The sequence below is a fragment of the Triticum aestivum genome, chromosome 7B (assembly GCF_018294505.1).
Source record: "Triticum aestivum cultivar Chinese Spring chromosome 7B, IWGSC CS RefSeq v2.1, whole genome shotgun sequence".
In the NCBI taxonomy this organism is placed as follows: domain Eukaryota; kingdom Viridiplantae; phylum Streptophyta; class Magnoliopsida; order Poales; family Poaceae; genus Triticum; species Triticum aestivum.
The window spans coordinates 484,995,563-485,015,835 of NC_057813.1; the positions used below are offsets into that span (position 1 = coordinate 484,995,563).

The following is a 20,273-nucleotide window of genomic DNA, read 5'->3' on the forward strand; positions in this document are numbered from 1 at the left end:
ATCACCCGTCGCGTGCCACCAATTAGGCCGCCATTGTTCGATTACCTTTCCACGCCCTCCATAGTCTGCATTGACATGACGCACACAGCACATCCGCCATCTGGCATGACGCATGCAAGCGTTCAACGACGGCGTGTGCAATTCCGTCCATCATCTGATCGTGGTTGGTTAGTGTTGAGTCTATTTTTTTTGCCAATCTTGATTTCTCCCCGTTGTTAGTTGAGAATAGAGGATTATGTTTGTTCCTTAATTTTGTTTCGATTGATCTATCATAGCATTCAGTCAAATTTGTGCACATATTGCATTGGTTCGCTATAAAACTTGTGAAGAAGTGCAAGGAAAACATGGTGACTGTATGAATCTAGATTTCTGCATATGAACATTTATATTTATTAGACTCTTCACCATGCCACCATCCCAATATCTAACATGTATATATTTTTATTTTTATAGGTGTGAAAAATGAAGATCAAGTATGGTGATTTGAAAGGGATAGAGCTTCAAAGGCACTGAAGATAAGTTCGACATTAATACCAACAGTCATATCTACTGAAGGTTGAAATTCAAGTTCAAGTTTAAAATGTGAGCAACCCTCCTTCTAACAAGTTGTTGTTGGATCCGAGATCAAAAACTTACCACGAGAGGATGAATCCTTCACACCAAGCTCCGATTAGGGTCCCTTGGTATTCAACAACCCCCCTCCCATAACTCAGGCAAGATGGCCTACAGTACCTTCGCCGATGGAACATAGATCGTAACTCAACATGTTTCACCTATCCAGTAAAGAAAACTACCTACGACATGCACCATGTCCTCAACTAGCGGAACAAACATCCCAATGCACAAAGCGACACTGAATCCACACGACAGTTAATCGAATCCCGACCACCTTCTCATTCAATTTTTTTTTATGTCGGAGGCCCATGATCCTGACATTATTGAACTATATGCCATGTTTCTATCACTGATTAGAAAGCTCTCACATGTAAAACATCAAGGCAAATCATGTGTGTTTATAGACATACTGAACTGACAAAATGAGAGGCTTCTACAAAATTCCCCGCGCGGGACGAAGAGGAATGACAGGTGAAGGCCATAAAGGATTCAGAAACAGAGGACATATCCATCACCGCTCTCGAATACGAGCCGGTTCGAGAGAAACCTGTATAAAAGCAAAGTGGCTTGGACAAAAATATAGGAGTCATGCTCTGATATGCACGCCCAAATCCAACTAATGGAAATTCGACTGCGTGCGAAATGTAAAACAACTAAAGCAGCGACAAGTAATATGGATGGAAGGGAGTACTTGCTTTTTAGGAAAATATAAAATAAAGGTGATTTCAAAGTAAAATAAAAGTGACGCTAACAACAAAGAAGTCACCGGTGGTAAAAATGACTAGACGAAGACCCCGGGAAGACAAGGAGAAGCCGTTCATGCCATGCTGCCACAAATAGGGAGAGAGAGAGCATCCCTCCTACGGGAGAGGGAGACCTTCCTTTCTTCACAACACGTTGATGATCGATTGCTCGTTTCTTGGACCTACGCCTTCCCGGGAGCGGCAAGCCATTGCCATTCTTCCAAACTCAATCCCCTCCCGGTGTCCCACGTTCCGCCTTGCCGTGCGTACGCTCAGCTGCCGCCGCGTTTCGGTCGGCGTTCTTGGTTGCGCACTCCGTCAATTAGCGTCCAAGATGAACGACCTTTTCTCGACGAACTCGTTCAAGAAGTATGCGGACGCGAACCCGGAGACGTCGTCGGCCGACATGGAGGCCGGCGGCATGAACGGCGCGAACCTGGACCAGTTCTTCTCGGACGTGGAGGCTGTGAAGGAGGACTTAAAGGGCTTCGAGACCCTGCACAAGCGGCTGCAGTCCACCAACGAGGAGACCAAGACGGCGCACGACGCCCGCACCATCAAGGCCCTCCGCTCCCGCATGGACGGCGACGTCGAGCAGGTGCTCAAGCGCGCCAAGGCCGTCAAGGCCAAGCTCGAGGCGCTCGAGCGCGACAACGCCAACTCCCGCAAGGCGCCCGACTGGGGCCCCGGGTCCTCCGTCGACCGAACCCGCACCTCTGTCGTCGCCGGCCTCGGCAAGAAGCTCAAGGATATCATGGACGACTTCCAGGTAATTTGATCCGTCTAAACATGCTTGCATTGGACGCCTCGGGCGTGAATATATGTGCATGAATGACGAGAACCTGTGGCGTTGCCGGTGCATGCTCTATTCCGCGCAGGGGCTGAGGGCGAAGATGGCGGCGGAGTACAAGGAGACGGTGGCGCGGCGGTACTTCACGGTGACGGGCGAGCACGCGGAGGAGAGCACGATCGACTCGCTCATCTCGTCCGGGGAGAGCGAGTCGTTCCTGCAGAAGGCGATCCAGGACCAGGGGCGCGGGCAGGTGATGGACACCATCTCGGAGATCCAGGAGCGGCACGACGCTGTCAAGGACATCGAGCGCAGCCTCATGGACCTGCACCAGGTGTTCCTTGACATGGCGGCGCTCGTCGAGGCGCAGGGGCACCAGCTCAACGACATCGAGAGCCACGTCGCGCACGCCAGCTCCTTCGTGCGCCGGGGCACCGTCGAGCTGGAGCAGGCGCACGAGATCCAGAAGGACACCCGCAAATGGATGTGCTTCGCCGTCATCGGGGGCATCGCGCTCGTCGTCGTCGTCGTCACGCCGGTGCTCATCAACCTCCACATCTTGACGCTCAGATGATTTCCACCGGACGTCGTCCATGTGAAAACCCTGCCCCCTCCCCTGCTCCACACTTTTAATCTGTGACTGATCACACTGTCAAGGACTTTGTTTTCGTTTTCGTTTCCAGCGGTGCACTTCATTTTCGTAGATGTAGCCTACAAAACTTTGTACTACATGATTGAGAAAACACAGGGAGGATGTATATTGTAGTGATGTACCAGTTTAATTCTTGATCAAGCTTTTTTTTCAATCGAGAATACTGTAAATTATGTCTCTCTCTTTTTCTCTTGAAAAATAGATCCAGACGAGCTGGCATGAATTAATTTTGAGTTATTTAAGTAACAAACTCAATCGAGGAACTTAAGGGCCTCAGTTTAAGGCCGGTCAGATGCCTCCTTTCTAAAAAAAGGATAATAAACATGGGTCTGTCTAGGACACATCTATATGTGACATAATTAAGTCACATCTAACTTGATGCCCACTATGTTTGTGGTCTAGTTTTTTTTGTCCTAACTTTTTTTTGTTCCTTGTTGCTACCTTATTTGTGGGAGCTTAGATATGACATCCTTAGAAAACATCTAGATGTGAATTAGACAAACTGAACAAACATACAACAAAACTAAAACACCGCAATCAAGGAATATTATGACGCCCCCGATTCAATCGTACACTAATCATGCACGCAAACGTGTACGATCAAGATCAGAGACTCACGGAAAGATATCACAACACAACTCTAAAGTAAAATAAGTCATTCTAGCATCATATTACAAGCCGGGGGCCTCGAGGGCTCGAATACAAGTGCTCGAACATAGACGAGTCAGCGGAAGCAACAATATCTGAGTACAGACATAAGTTAAATAAGTTGCCATAAGATGGCTAGCACAAACTGGGATACATATCGAAAGAGGCGCGAGCCTCCTGCCTTGGATCCTCCTAAACTACTCCTGGTCGTCGTCAGCGGCCTGCACGTAGTAGTAGGCAGCTCCAGTGTAGTAGGAGTTGTCATCGACAGTGGCATCTGCCTCCTGGGCTCCTACGTCTGGTTGCGGCATCCGAGAAGAGGGAAAAAGGGGGAAAAGAGGGAGCAAAGCAACCGTGAGTACTCATACAAAGTACTCGCAAGCAAGGAGCTACACTACATATGCATGGGTATATGTGTAAAAAGGCAATATCGGTGGACTGAACTGCAGAATGCCAGAATAAGAGGGGGATAGCTAGTCTTATCGAAGACTACGCTTCTGGCAGTCTCCATCTTGTAGCATGTAGAAGAGAGTAGATTGAAGTCCGCCAGGTATCATCGCATAGCATAACCCTACCCGGCGATCCTCCCTTCGTCGCCCTATGGGAAAGCAATCACGGGATGTCTCTGGAACTTGTCTCGGTGTGTTTTATTAAGTATCCGGTTCTAGTTATCATAAGGTCAAGGTACAACTCCGGGTCGTCCTTTTACCGAGGGACACGACTATTCGAATAGATAAACTTCCCTGCAGGGGTGCACCACATTTCCCAACACGCTCGATTCCTCTGGCCGGACACACTTTCCTGCGTCATGCCCGGCCTCGGAAGATCAACATGTCGCAGCCCTACCTAGGCACAATAGAGAGGTCAGCACGCCGGTCTAAATCCTATGCGCACAGGGGTCTGGGCCCATCGCCCATTGCACACCTGCACGTTGCGTACGCGGCCGGTGAGAAGACCTAGCAACCTCAATTACAAAGGAAGTTGTGTTGCGCGGTCCAACCCGACGCGCGCCGCTCAGTCACTGACGTCAAGAAGGCTTCGGCTGATACCACGACGTCGAGTGCCCATAGCTGTTTTCGCGTAGTTGGTTACTGCTTATAGGCCAGTGGCCAGACTCAGATCAAATACCAAGATCTCGTTAAGCGTGTTATTTTGAAGTAATTATGGACATCGACCAGGGCCTGTATGTATATATGTATAATATATACCCGTGATCACCTCCCGAGTGATCACGACCCGATAGTATAGCATGGCAGACGGACAAGAATGTAGGGCCACTGATGGTAAACTAGCATCCTATACTAAGCATTTAGGATTGCGGGTAAGGTATCAATAGTTGTAGCAACAATGACAGGCTATGCAGCATAATAGGATTAATCGAAAGCTGTAACATGCTATACTACCCTAATGCAAGCAGTAGAGAGAAGAATAGGCGATATCTGGTAATCAAGGGGGGCTTGCCTGGTTGCTCTGGCAAGGAGGGGTCGTCAACTCCGTAGTTGTACTGGGTAGCAGCAGCGTCGATCTCGGTGTTTAGCGAGAGAAGAGGGGGAGAAACAATAAATATAATGCAAACATATGCATGATGATACATGACATGACAACGAGCGGTGTTAGGTGTGCCCTAACGCGGTAGTAGGTGGGCGCAGGAGGGAAACATCAAGGAAAGTATCCCCGGTATTTCGCGTTTTCGGACAGATGAACCAGAGGAAAAATGTTGCACCTTCGCTATGCTAGGGACGTGTGGTGAGCAAACGGACTGCGCATTCAGATTCGTCTCTTTGTTCTGAGCAACTTTCATGTACAAAGTTTTTCCATCCGAGTTACGGATTATCTTCTACGATTTTCAAAGTTTTATCCATTTTCTGAAATTACCTTTAATTCGAAAAATAAAAGTCAAAATGCTACGTGCACCCACAAGTGTACACAGAAGCGTACCTGTGTCTGACAAGCGGGTCCAGGGGGTCCTAGTTGACCAGTCAAACTTTGACTGGTCAACAGGGGGTGGGGGCCCCTGTCATTCTTTGTTTGACTAATTAATTTTAGTTCCAGCTAATCTAGTGATTTCGCTAATCTAAGAAGGTTAATTAATTAGGCTTAATTAATTAAGTTAAGTTAAGTTAATTAGTATTTTTTTTATTTTTTTATTTTTTTATTATTATTTTAAACGTTTAGGGGGGTGGGGGCCCTTTGCCATAGGCAGGGGGGCCTAGCGGGCACGGGCCTACGGGTTAACGGGCGTGGTTGCGGGGGCGGAGCCCTCTGAGCGTGCGGGCGTGTGGGCGCTGATGACCCACAAGTATAGGGGATCTATCATAGTCCTTTCGATAAGTAAGAGTGTCGAACCCAACGAGGAGCAGAAGGAAATGACAAGCGGTTTTCAGTAAGGTATTCTCTACGAGCACTGAAATTGTAGGTAACGGATAGTTTTGTGATAAGATAATTTGTAATGGGTAACAAGTAATGAAAGTAAATAAGGTGCAGCAAGGTGACCCAATCCTTTTTGTAGCAAAGGACAAGCCTGGACAATTTCTTATAAGGAGAAAAGCGCTCCCGAGGACACATGGGAATTATCGTCAAGCTAGTTTCATCACGCTCATATGATTCGCGTTCGTTACTTTGATAATTTGATATGTGGGTGGACCGGTGCTTGGGTACTGCCTTTTCTTTTACAAGCATCCCACTTATGATTAACCTCTATTGCAAGCATCGGCAACTACAAAATAAGTATTAAGGTAAACCTAACCATAGCATGAAACTAGTGGATCCAAATCAGCCCCTTACGAAGCAACGCATAAACTAGGGTTTAAGCTTCTGCCACTCTAGCAACCCATCATATACTTATTACTTCCCAATGCCTTCCTCTAGGCCCAAATAATGGTGAAGTATCATGTAGTCGACGTTCACATAACACAACTAGAGGAGAGACAACATACATCTCATCAAAATATCGAACGAATACCAAATTCACATGACTACTAATAGAAAGACTTCACCCATGTCCTCGGGAACAAACGTAACTACTCACAAAGCATATTCATGTTCATGATCAAAGGAGTATTAATATGCATTAAGGATCTGAACATATGATCTTCCACCAAGTAAACCAATTAGCATCAACTACAAGGAGTAATCAACACTACTAGCAACCCACGGGTACCAATTTGTGGTTTTGGATACAAGATTGGATACAAGAGATGAACTAGGATTTGAGAGGAGATGGTGCTGGTGAAGATGTTGATGGAGATTGCCCCCCTCCCGATGAGAGGATTGTTGGTGATGACGATGGTGATGATTTCCCCCTCCCGGAGGGAAGTTTCCCCGGCATAACAGCTCCGCCGGAGCCCTAGATTGGTTCCGCCAAGGTTCCGCCTCGTGGCGGCAGAGTTTCATCCCGTAAGCTTGCTTATGATTTTTTTCCAGGGTAAAAGCCTTCATATAGCAGAAGATGGGCACCGGAGGGCCACCAGGGGGCCCATGAGATAGGGGCGCACCTAGTAGGGGGGCGCCCCCCACCCTCCTGGCCAGGGTGTGGGCCCCCCTGGTACTTTCTTTGCTCAATAATTCTTATTAATTCCAAAAATGACTTTCGTAGAGTTTCAGGACTTTTGGAGCTATGCATAATAGGTTTCCAATATTTGCTCCTTTTCTAGCCAAAATCCCAGCTGCCGGCATTCTCCCTCTTCATGATAAACCTTGTAAAATAAGAGAGAATAGCCATAAGTATTGTGACATAACGTGTAATAACAGCCCATAATGCAATAAATATCGATATAAAAGCATGATGCAAAATGGGCGTATCAACTCCCCCAAGCTTAAACCTTGGATGATGCAAAAGGATAAACTGAAAAAGGGAAAGGTGAAGATCACCTTGACTCTTGCATAAAGTAAAAGACATAAAGTAAAAGATAGGCCCTTCGCAGAGGGAAGCAGAGGTTGTCATGTGCTTTTAGGGTTGGATGCACAAAATCTTAATTCAAAAGAACATCACTTTATATTGCCACTTGTGATATGAACCTTTATTATGCAGTCCGTCGCTTTTATTACTTCCATATCACATGATCGTATAAAGCTTATTTTCTCCGCACTAATAAGTCATACATATTTAGAGAGCAATTTTTATTGCTTGCAACATGACAACTTACTTGAAGGATCTTACTCAATCCATGGGTAGGTATGGTGGACTCTCATGGCAAAACTGGGTTTAAGGATATTTGGAAGCACAAGTAGTATATCTACTTGTTGCAAGGAATTTGGCTAGCATGAGGAGGAAAGGCAAGCTCAACATGTTGGACGATCCATGACAATATACTTTAACTAAGATGTAAGAGAACATAACCTATTATGTTGTCTTCCTTGTCCAACATCAACTCTTTAGCATGTCATACTTAATGAGTGCTCACAATTATAAAAGATGTCCAAGATAGTATATTTATATGTGAGAACCTCTCTTTCTTTATTACTTCCTATTAATTGCAATGATGACCAAAACTATGTTTGTCAACTCTCAACAACTTTTATGCCTCATACTCTTTATATGTGAAGTCATTACTATCCGTAAGATCAATATGAACTCTTTTATTCTTTGTATTCTTTCTATTTTATCAAGATCATAGCAAAGCCCTTGACTCAACACTAATCTTTATTATAGATAGTTCACGGACTCGATTACATAAAGGGATCACAAAGCAAAACTCAAAACTAATTCATACCAAAGCTTTATTCTACTAGATCAAGATATTACTAAAAGGATCGAATTAAGTAAAACGGTAAAGATAGGAGTGTGATGGTGATACGATACCGGGGCACCTCCCCCAAGCTTGGCAGTTGCCAAGGGGAGTGCCCATGCCCATGTGATTATGTCCTCGGAGGTGATGAAGGTGGTGATGATGATGGTGGATAATCGCACATCGAGTGTAAAAGCTCCTCCAACTTGCGGATAATGCCCTTGAGTCCGACGATATGATCCTTCAACAAAATATTTTCCTGTCTGAGATACTTGTTTTGTATACGAGCTAACTCAATCATCTTGAAAGCTTCGATCTCAGTTGGGGTAAAGAGGTTAGGTAGAGGTTGAGGGATGTTTTCTTCTTCCGCCGTCGGAGCTTGATCCTCCATGGCCTTCTTAATCCTTTCATCCTTGTTGATCTCCTCCGGTTCTTCTCTTTTCAGCTCTATCTTCAATAGCCAAGCATCCTTGTCTTCATGGTTGAAGGAGGGTTACGTCATGATTCTCTAGATCTATCAAAAAAACAACTCGAAACGAAAACAAAAGATTTTTGCGTGATACGGTGGTCAAAACCTTCGGGAGATTATATAATGAATTTTTACCGACCAAAAGAAGTAACGTGCAAGAAAACGGAGTCCGGGAGGCACACGAGGTGCCCACGAGACAGGGGGGCGCCCAGTAAGGGTGGGAGCGCCCTCCATCCTCTTGGAGGCCTCGTGTCCTTCCCGGATTACTTCTTGCTTTCCAAAATTCTTAAATATTCCAAAACGGAGAAAAAATGCCATTAGAACTGTTTTGGAGTCGGTTTACTTACCGTACCACATACCTATTCCTTTTCGGAGTCTGAAACATTCTGGAAAGTGTCCCTTATGTATTCCTCCGGGGTTACGGTTTCAATAATATTAGTTTCAACATTGATAGGATTACCTGAGATATAATGTTTGATTCTTCGACCGTTCACCACCCTCGGACTTGTGCCTTCGAAGTTGTTGATTTTTATGGCACCGGAACGATAGACCTCCTCGATAACGTAAGGACCTTCCCATTTAGAGAGAAGTTTTCCTGCAAAAAATCTTAAACGAGAGTTGAATAGCAACACATAATCACCTACGTTAAACTCACGCTTTTGTATTCTTTTATCATGCCATCTTTTAACTTTTTCTTTAAACAACTTGGCATTCTCATAGGCTTGGGTTCTCCATTCATCAAGTGAGCTAATGTCAAATAACCTCTTCTCACCGGCAAGTTTCAAATCATAATTGAGCTCTTTAATAGCTCAATATGCTTTATGTTCAAGTTCAAGAGGTAAGTGACATGCTTTTCCATAAACCATCTTATACGGAGACATACCCATAGGATTTTTATATGCAGTTCTATAGGCCCGTAATGCATCATCAAGTTTCTTGGACCAATTCTTTCTAGATCTATTAACAGTCTTTTGCAAAATTAATTTGAGCTCTCTATTACTCAACTCTACTTGACCGCTAGACTGTGGGTGATAAGGAGATGCAATTCTATGATTAACATCATACTTAGCAAGCATTTTACGAAAAGCACCATGAATAAAATGTGAACCACCATCAGTCATGAGATATCTAGGGACTCCAAACCTCGGAAAAATAACTTATTTAAGCATCTTAATAGAGGTGTTATGATCAGCACTACTAGTTGGAATAGCTTCTACCCACTTAGTAACGTAATCAACAACAACTAAAATATGTGTATACCCATTAGAGGCAGGAAAAGGTCCCACATAATCAAAGCCCCAAACATCAAATGGTTCAATAACAAAAGAATAATTCATAGGCATTTCTTGGCGTCTACTAATATTACCAATTCTTTTACATTCATCACAAGACAAGACAAATTTACAAGCATCTTTGAAGAGAGTAGGCCAATAAAAACTGGATTGCAATACCTTATGTGTAGTTCTATCTCCAGCGTGGTGTCCTCCATATGGTTAGGAGTGACACTTGCGTAGGATATGTTCTTGTTCATGCTCAGGTACACAACATCTAATAACACCATCTACTCCTTCTTTATAAAGGTGTGGGTCATCCCAGAAGTAATGTCTTAAATCATAAAAGAACTTTTTCTTTTGCTGGTATGTGAAACTAGGTGGTATAAATTTAGCAACAATGTAATTAGCATAATTAGCATACCATGGAGCAGTACGAGAAGCATTAATGACCGCTAAATGTTCATCAGGAAAGCTATCATCAATAGGTAGTGGGTCATCAAGAACATTCTCTAGCCTAGACAAGTTGTCTGCAATGGGGTTCTCAGCTCCCTTTCTATCAACAATATGCAAATCAAATTCTTGAAGCAAGAGAACCCATCTAATAAGTCTAGGTTTAGCATCTTTCTTTTCCATAAGATATTTAATAGCAGCATGATCAGTGTGAATAGTTACTTTAGAATCAACCATATAAGGTCTGAACTTATCACAAGCAAATACAACTGCTAAGAATTCTTTTTCAGTAGTAGCATAATTTCTTTGGGCAGTATCAAGAGTTTTACTAGCATACTAGATAACATTTAATTTCTTATCAACTCTTTGCCCTAGCACAACACCTACAACATAATCACTAGCATCACACATAATTTCAAAGGGTAAATTCCAATTAGGTGGCTGAACAATAGGTGCAGTGATCAAAGCTTTCTTAAGTATTTCAAATGCTTCTATACAATCATCATCAAAGACAAACGGAATGTCTTTTTGCAATAAATTAGTCAGAGGCCTAGAGATTTTAGAAAAGTCCTTAATGAACCTCCTATAAAAACTGGCATGACCAAGGAAACTTCTTATACCTTTAATGTCCTTGCACTACTAGGGAAAACCCTAGTAGTAGCGCGGGTTTAAAGCCCACTAGTAGCGCGTGCTGCCGCGCTACTAATAAGGCGCTACAGCTATTACTTAGCAGTAGCGCGTGTGACACGCGCTACTGCTAAGACACATAGCAGCAGCGCTTCTTCTCTCCCGCGCTGCTGCTAATCTAGCTAGTTGCAGCGTGTTTACTATCCATCGCTACTAGTATTCTTTATTTATTTATTTTTTATTTTTAGTGTATTTGTACGCCGTTATACAAATTTTGGTACAATACCAATTATGAGGTTTATATCATTATGTCCATAACAGTGTGTCAAATGAAGGTGGATTAGGTTCAAGTGGAGGCAATATGTGGTGCATGTCAAAAGTATACTACTAATCCAAACTTGATCTAGTTTGGACTAGTAGTACTTTCGATGTGCACCACATGTTGCCTCCACTTGACTCGAATCCGCCAGCACAAGCTATTTAATCATCATCATAGTCATTACCACCAACAGTATTTATTTAATCACCATAGTCATAGTGTAGCACATAATAATCTTCAAACTCATTCTAGCTAGCTAATCACCACCAACACTAGATGAGGTAGCTATCTAATCACCACTAACACTAGCTAATAATAATCATCATAGTCATTACCACCAACACTAGCTATTTAATCATCATAGTCCTAGTGTAGCACATCATCATCTTCAAACTCATTTCTAGCTAGCTAATCACTCCCGCTGCTCTCTCTCAGGTAAAATAACATAAAACATGTGTAGCTCTCCTCCTTCATCAAGTTGGAGCATTGATACGTCTCCAACGTATCTATAATTTTTGATTGTTCCATGCTATTATATTACCCGTTTTGAATGTTTATGGGCTTTACTTTACACTTTTATATCATTTTTGGGACTAACCTACTAACCGGAGGCCCAGCCCGTATTGCTGTTTTTTTGCCTATTTCAGTGTTTCTAAGAAAAGGAATATCAAACGGAGTCCAAACGGAATGAAACCTTCGGGAGCGTGATTTTTGGAACGAACGTGATCCAGAGGACTTGGACTGCAAGTCAAGAAGCTGCCAAGGCGGCCACGAGGGTGGAGGGTGCCCCCTCCCCCCTACTGGGCGTGCCCCCTGTCTCGTGGGCCCCTCGGGCGTCCACCGACGTACTCCTTCCTCCTATATATACCTACATACCCCGAAAACATCAGGACAGACCACAAAAAACTATTTCCACCACCATAACCTTCTGTATCTGCGAGATCCCATCTTGGAGCCTTCGCCGGCGCTCCGCCGAAGGGGGAATCGACCATGGAGGGCTTCTACATCAACACCATAGCCCCTCCGATGAGTTCTGAGTAGTTTACCACAGACCTTCGGGTCCATAGTTATTAGCTAGATGGCTTGTTCTCTCTTTTTGGATCTCAATACCATGTTCTCCTCGATCTTCTCGGAGATCTATTCGATGTAACTCTTTTTGCTGTGTGTTTGTCAAGATCCGATGAATTGTGGGTTTATGATGAAGTTTATCTATGAGAAATATTTGAATCTCCTCTGAATTCTTTTATGTATGATTGAGTTATATTTGCAAGTCTCTTCGAATTATCAGTTTGGTTTGGCCTACTAGATTGATCTTTCTTGCAATGGGAGAAGTGCTTAGCTTTGGGTTCAATATTGTGGTGTCTTTTCCCAGTGACAGCAGGGGCAGCAAGGCACGTATTGTATTGTTGCCATCGAGGGTAAAAAGATGGGGTTTATATCATATTGCATGAGTTTATCCCTCTACATCATGTCATCTTTCTTAATGTGTTACTCTGTTCTTATGAACTTAATACTCTAGATGCATGTTGGATAGCGGTCGATGTGTGGAGTAATAGTAGTAGATGCAGGCAGGAGTCGGTCTACTTGTCATGGACGTGATGCCTATATACATGATCATGCCTAGATAATCTCATAGTTATTCGCTTTTCTATCAATTGCTTGACAGTAATTTGTTCACCCACCGTAATACTTAATCTATCTCGAGAGAAGACACTAGTGAAACCTATGGCCCCTGGGTCTATCTTTTATCATATAAGCTTTCAATCTACTTTTATTTGCATCTTTACTTATTCAATCTATATTATAAAATACCAAAAATATATTTATCTTAGCATACTATCTCTATCAGATCTCACTTTTGCAAGTGGCCGTGAAGGGATTGACAACCCCTTTATTGCGTTGGTTGCGAGTTCTTTGTTTGTTTGTGTAGGTGCGTGGGACTTGTGAGGAGCCTCCTACTGGATTGATACCTTGGTTCTCAAAAACTGAGGGAAATACTTACGCTACTATTGCTGCATCACCCTTTCCTCTTCAAGGAAAACCAACGCAAGCTCAAGACGTAGCAAGCATGCAGATGAACATGTCTCCTAATCGTGGGTTGCGCTTCTGATTGCTTCCCCCTAGTACTTCTCTGCGCTCCTCCATCACAAATTTGGTCCAGTCTTTCACTACTAAGAATTCGTCGCTAATCCTGAATGCACTAAAGTGCATTGTAGGATATCTTGGTCGTAAGTTAACAATACTCATGGTACCTTTAGTCCCGATCCCATGAGGCACAACATTTATCGGGAGTCCCTGTTGAAGAACATCGTATGGTAAGATACTTAGCAATGAAGTTTAGCTTAAAAATAATGTATGGAAAAGATGCACTAAGGACAAATAGTAAAAATCTTACCATCTTTCCTAAATAGATGTGACCGTAGTTCATTATGAACACTACTGGTTGCACGTTTTCAGTACTAACATTTCTAAGTGCAGGAAGAAAATTTGTCTTGACAGTATCAAGATACGCAAGCCATGAAACATAATGACTTAGCTCCTCGCAGTTTAGTTCAGCCCCGGGACAGTAGTAGGTCCTGTCTACCAAGCGCTGGACGTGTTTGCTTGAATGGAAATAAGCTGACAATAGAAATTAGTTGTCAACTATTTTTGAATAAACAATAACAAAGACATAAATATGGTTGAGAAACTCACATAATGGTATAACTGGAGGCGTCTGCACATCGACCCAGATGTCGGTATTACCTTCATATCATCTTCTGAACGAATATCAAAGGTGATAACCATATCAGGCTCAAATACATAAGTCTTGCATAGTGATTGCCATATTTTGCATCCAAAATAGGTGTAGTCGTCTGCGTTGTATAATTTTGCATGGAAAATATAACCATGCTCGGTCTTCAAGTAAACTTACTTTACCTCCATAGTACAACTGAAACATATCTTATCTAATTCAAAAACTCTTGCATGGCAGGGGATACACTAGTAGAATAGTAAAAAAATTATAAGTTGAAGCAAATGAAGTAGATGTCATGCTTAATTATGAAAAAAGACTTGTCGTTGTGACTTACTGTATCCACTTCGAAGTTCTCGTCCAGCTTGATGCTGAAGCGCCTATCATCATCTAGGAAGATTCCGTCGCACAGGTCGCGCTCGTCTTCGTAGTATTTGCAAATATCGAAATCCTTTTCATCGTTAGACATTCCCTATGTTCATAGTTGAAACATTAATTGAAAATCGATCGAAGACAACTACCAGGATACTCAACACACAAATCCGGGGCACTCGATATTTCCTACATATTCTGGCACAAGTCATGCCAAAATTCACGGAAAAAACCGGCATGACCTTTGCTAAAATAGGACATATCGAGCGCCTGAAATTTGCCAGAACGGAAATGAATCAACACTCCGGCAAAACATAGGCCACTCGAAGGTGTAACCTACAAACATGACCGACCACTTGGGCAAGCACATATCCTATTTGAGCAACACAAGATATACATTTCAAAATATCTTATAGGACTCAAATTAGCATGCATTCAATAAGCAAAAGTAAATCATCTCATGCGTCCGTACATCGTCAAATATTATCACTAATACATTGTAAGTGCATCTAGTGACCCTTAGTGATTTTGGTGTATTGAAGACTTATAGGTTAAGGTATTGATGCGTTTGTGAGTATACACAGGTCTATAAGTCTATGAGGAGTTTGATATTTACAGAGAAAGTCGACCCCTAAAAATGAAGTTCTTCAACTGAAGACTTTGGATTTCTGAAGACTTTCTGAAGACTTTGAAAGTGAAAAATTGGTGTGACCTTGAAGACTTGGTAATCATTCAAGGAACATGAAGCATGAAGACTTTTGTTTTCATAGTTTCATTTTCTATTTCTTGAGTCATAGAAAACACCATACTGTTAAAGGGGGTCGAGGAAATACTAAGGAAAAGTTTCCATGTGATGCTCAACTCAAAATCCTACACCTACCAATCCCTTCGAGTGAAGCCATTGGAAATCTCGCATAGTTCAGTCATATTCTTCAGTGACAGAGACGAAGTTCTTCTGGTCTCTGAGGAATTTGTTCTGACTGAAGAGTTAGGAATTCACCAGTGCAGATTGCCTACCAAGTGAGGAACATGATAGCCCTGAGGAATTCGAACCCCAAATATTCCGACCGTTGTTGTGCTACGCGCCAGCTGTCCCAAAATATCTACCCACCTAACGGTCATATCAGACAAGGGCATTTATGTCTTATCATGTCGGGATGCTCCCCGGCTATAAATAGCCGCCCTCTACAACCACTAGTTGGTTGGCTGCTCCGAGAGAAACTGACACTTGTCATTTCAGAGCAACCCATCCTCCGAGGACTTTGAGTGAAAATCATCAAGTGAGGAAATCCCAAACCCAAACCTACAAAACCCCAAGTGATTGAGCATCACTGAAGAGATTGATCCTGCATGGATCCGACGCTTGTTTCCTTTGAAGACTGTGCTTCTTCCAAACGGTTAGGCGTCAAGGTCTAGAGCATCCAAGAGGAATTGTGGATCGCCGAGTGACCGAGTTTGTGAAGGTTCGGAAGTCACCTAAAGACTTACCATGAGTGATTGGGCAGGTCTGTGTGACTTTAGCTCAAGGAGACCACGGTCAGGACTGTGTGTCCGGGACTGGGTGTCCTTGAGTTTTAATACTCAACCGCTCCAATCAGATGTACAACTGAGACAACAGTTGGAATTGGTCTACCAAATCAGTGTGTTCATCGAGCTACTGGTTCTATTTCCTCAACTCTTTAAATTCCTCATGTATGTTGTTGTGTGCCTGTTCATATCTGTTTGAAGACATTGACTGAAGACTTTCTCAATTTCCTCAGTTCTATTTCTTCAGTTTGTCCGTCTTCTTCCTTGTGTTATCCTGTGTTTACGCTTTCTGTACTCTGTGCTTATCTTCATTTCATCATGATGACTATGCTTTTGTTCTGTTATGTTCCTTTCTGAGTACTTATTCCGCTGCAAGTAGTTCTTCATTTAGGAATTTCCTCACTAGCAAATTCCTCAGTGAAGAATTCATAAAAATCGCCTACTCACCCCCCCCCCCTCTAGTCGATATAACGCACTTTCAATTGGTATCAGAGCAAGGTACTCCCTTGTTCTGTGTGATTTTGGTTTAACCACCTGGAGTTCTAGTTATGTCGACCGCGGGTATGATCAAGGTCTCTGCTGGGTGTCCTACCTTCGATGGCACGTACTACTCCTACTGGAAGAATAAGATGCGAATGCATCTTGAGGCAATTGACAACGATCTTTGGTATGTTGTGGAAAATGGTGTTCCCTCAGTCACACCTTCCTTGAATGCTGCTGATGTGAAGAGATTCAAGCAACTCAATTCTCAAGCGAAGAATATCATATGTGGCCATCTGAGTAAAGGGCAGTATGGTAGAGTGAGTGCTTTGGAAACTGCTAAGCTTATCTGGGATAGGCTCTCCAAAGTAAACGAAGGAGTCTCAACTCAACGTGACTCTCGTGTTGATGTTCTTCGCAATCTCTTCAACCGCTTCAAAAGACTCGACAACGAAAATGTTCAGCAAACCTTCGATCGCCTCACTGATATCTCAAATGAGCTTCAAGCGCTTGGCGCCACTGATATCACCGACCATGAGATGGTGAAGAAATTGCTGAGATCACTCGATTCTTCATTTGACACTCTGGCACTGATGATTCAAGAGCGTGCTGATTACAAGTCGCTTGATCCCGCTGATATCCTCGAGTGGCTAAACACTCATGAGTTCTAGCTTGCTGAGAAGAGAGATCTCTATGGTTCGAGCTATGGCAAACCATGTGCTCTGAAGGCCAAGGCAGTCTCTAAGTCTGAGGAAGAAGACTCTACCAGCAGCCTTGGTGATCCTGAAGAACTGAGCCAGGAACTAGCACTGCTCATGAAGAAATTTCAGAAGTTCTCAAGACGTGGTCACTTTGGAAAATCCTCAAGGAGCAACGATTCCTCATCCGGTGACTACAAGAAAAGGTTGTGCCACAAATGCAAGAAGCCTGGTCACTACATTCAAGATTGTCCTCAGTGGGACAAGGAATTAAAGAAGAAGAAATTCAAGGATTACAGTTCTGATGATGCCAAGAAGAAGAAGAAATCTTCAAAGTCTTAATCATCAAAATCCTCAAAGTCTTCATCTCACAAGAAGAGCAGCTCCAAGAAGGCTCGGGCATTCATTGGCAAGGAAATGGATTCTGAGGCTGAATCTGAGGATCATGAGGAAGAGGAGGCATCCGAGGAGTCTGAGTCAGGTATGGCAAGTCTAGCTCTTGCTACCGCATTTGTCAGCAAGTCTATCTTCAACTCTGAAGAAAATGGCAACACCAACAATGTTGATGAAGGCAATGATGACTACGCTCCCACCTATTGCTTCATGGCAAAGGGTGCCAAGGTAACTAAATACCCCTCCTCTGAATCAAGTGAGGATGAATCTGATGAAAATCTTAAGCCCAGCTACTCTAAACTTGCTAAGATTGCTGTGAAACAACAAAAGGCTATTGAAAAGCTTCAAAACATGCTAGACAAAAGTGATGATATGTTGGGTGATGAAATGGACCACACTAAAGACTTAATTGAAAATCTTCAGAGACTTCAGTCTAAGTTTGACAACCTTCAAAGTCATCATAACACTCTCTTATCTGATCACGAGAAGCTTTCTTATGAATTTCTTCAAAGAAAGCAAGATCTTGAGAAGCTAAGAGTGAGTTATGAAGATCTTCAGAAGGAGCGCAATTCATTACTTGCTCAACAAATCAGCGCTACTCAGGAATAATTTGTTCCTCCATGTCTGAAGTGCATTGAACATGAATCTGCTAATTCTTCACCTGAATGTTCAAATGCTTCAAATATTACAAATTCTTCACATGTCTCTGCTATCACTAATTCCTTATCTGAGGACATTGCTAGTACTACTAATGATGCAGGGCTAAAGGAATTGTACACAACATGCATGTACAAAAGCCTCAAAGGGCATCAGATTCTTTGTGATGTGCTCAAAAAGCAGATCCTAAACAGAAACCCTAGGAAAGAGGGTATTGCCTTTGAGAGGAAACTCAATGCTGATGGAACATATTGGAAGCCTGAGCAGTATCCCAAAACCTCATGGGTTGCTTCAAAGGGACCTCCAGTTGATCCATCCAACTTAGCTGGCTTTACATGTGAATCTCCTCATTCTTCTGATGAGTCATTTGACTCTAACTATAAACTGTTCAAAAATCAGAATGGTGAAGTATTTGCTAGATATGTTGGCACTAACTGCAGGAACGGTTCCCCTATGAGGAAAATCTGGGTTCCCAAAAGTTATCTTGAAAGTCTTCAGGTGAATGTCCTCATGACACCACCTGTGAAGAACAGGAACCCCAGATCTAATTCTTCATATGGACCCAATTCTTCACGTGGATCAAATTCCTCAAATGGATCAAAGTCCTCATATGATCATCATTGTGCTAACCCTTCTGTTTCATAGGGTAGAGCTAAGGGCTATGAATATGAACGTTACTCTTCAAATCATTATGTTCATAAGTCCTCGAAGAATTTCTCTGCTTATTCATATGCTTACCCTAACCCCTCTTATGTGAAACAAAGCGGACTAGCTTCTATGCCACCTTTCTCATATGGTGCTCGCAGAGTGATGAACTCTTTGCCATCCCTTCAGATGTGGGTGGTGAAGAAAAAGAACTAATCTCTTATGCAGGGTCAGGTCTCCGGACGTGCTTAAAACGTTTGAAGAATTTGCTGGAGACCTAAACAGTGCCTGAAAGGACACAGGCTAATCATGAAGAAATGAATTTTCATTTCTCACGTCCTCATACTGATTTGTATGTGCTATTGCTTGATGAAATTGAATTGATGATATTGATGTCATATTCTTCACTAATGAAGTATATGAGTTCGTAAGTTGCACTAATTCATCTGCAGGATGATCAGCCCAAAGCAAACGAGTGGGTCCTCAATAGTGGATGTATGAATCACATGACGGGTGACAAGAATCTATTGATGGATGCTCCGTTATCACCGTCACATCTGAAGCATATCATCTTCGCTGACAAAGGCAAAAGTCAGGTATTGGGTCTAGGTAAGGTTGCGATCTCAAAGGATCGACACATGGACAAAGTCATGCTTGTCGAGTCCTTAGGATACAACCTCATGTCTGTCTTAATGCTTTGTGATCTCGATATGGTTGTTGTCTTTGGAAGATATCGTTGTGTTGTGATCATCGAAGCCAACCATTCCAAAGTCTTCGAAGGCTTTAGGAGAGGAGATCTGTATATTGTTGATTTCTCTAAAGGACCACAACCAGCCGTGTGCTTACTTGCGAAAGCTTAAGAAGGCTGGCTATGGCATCGACGACTTGGTCATGCTGGCATGAGGAATCTGCACACACTTGCAAAGAAGAAGCATGTCATTGGCATTGAGAATGTCAAATTCCTCAAGGATCACTTATGCGGAGCTTGTGAAGCTGGAAAGATGACAAAGGCCAAGCATCCAGCAAAGACTGTCATGACTACCACTCATCCATTTGAATTGCTTCACATGGATCTCTTTGGTCCTAACCACTATTCTGCAATTCTTAATGATGCATCTCAATATGGATTTGTTATTGTTGATGATTATTCTTGTTACACATGGGTGCACATTGTCACTTACAAACATGAAGTGCAGGAAGTCTTCAAACGATTTTCCTCGAGGGCTTCAACCAACTTTGGTGTGAAGATCAAGCACATCAGAATTGACAATGGGACCGAGTTCAAGAATTCCGGTCTGGATGGCTATCTTGATGAACTTGGTATTACTCATGAGTTATCTGCTCCTTATACTCCTCAGCAGAATGGCGTCGTGGAGCGCAAGAACAGAACCCTTGATGAAATGGCTTGCACTATGCTTGATGAATACAAGACGCATCATCGCTTCTGGATTGA

At 43.0% G+C, this 20,273-nt stretch overlaps 1 protein-coding gene across 1 annotated transcript; it reads left to right on the forward strand.

The window, feature by feature from the left end:
* The first annotated feature begins 1,469 nt into the window (after positions 1–1,469).
* LOC123162112 (syntaxin-124-like) lies at positions 1,470–2,895 on the forward strand. Its single transcript, XM_044579910.1, has 2 exons — positions 1,470–2,127; positions 2,237–2,895. The coding sequence occupies exons 1-2, from the start codon at positions 1,516–1,518 to the stop codon at positions 2,720–2,722; spliced, it is 1,098 nt and encodes a 365-aa protein (XP_044435845.1). The 5' UTR covers positions 1,470–1,515; the 3' UTR covers positions 2,723–2,895.
* The last annotated feature ends 17,378 nt before the right edge of the window (positions 2,896–20,273 follow it).

Coding starts and splice junctions, on each gene's coding strand:
- LOC123162112 (XM_044579910.1), top strand. CDS start 1,516: ATGATCGATTGCTCGTTTCTTGGACCTACGCCTTCCCGGGAGCGGCAA. Junction 2,128..2,236: donor ATATCATGGACGACTTCCAG/GTAATTTGATCC, acceptor TATTCCGCGCAG/GGGCTGAGGGCGAAGATGGC.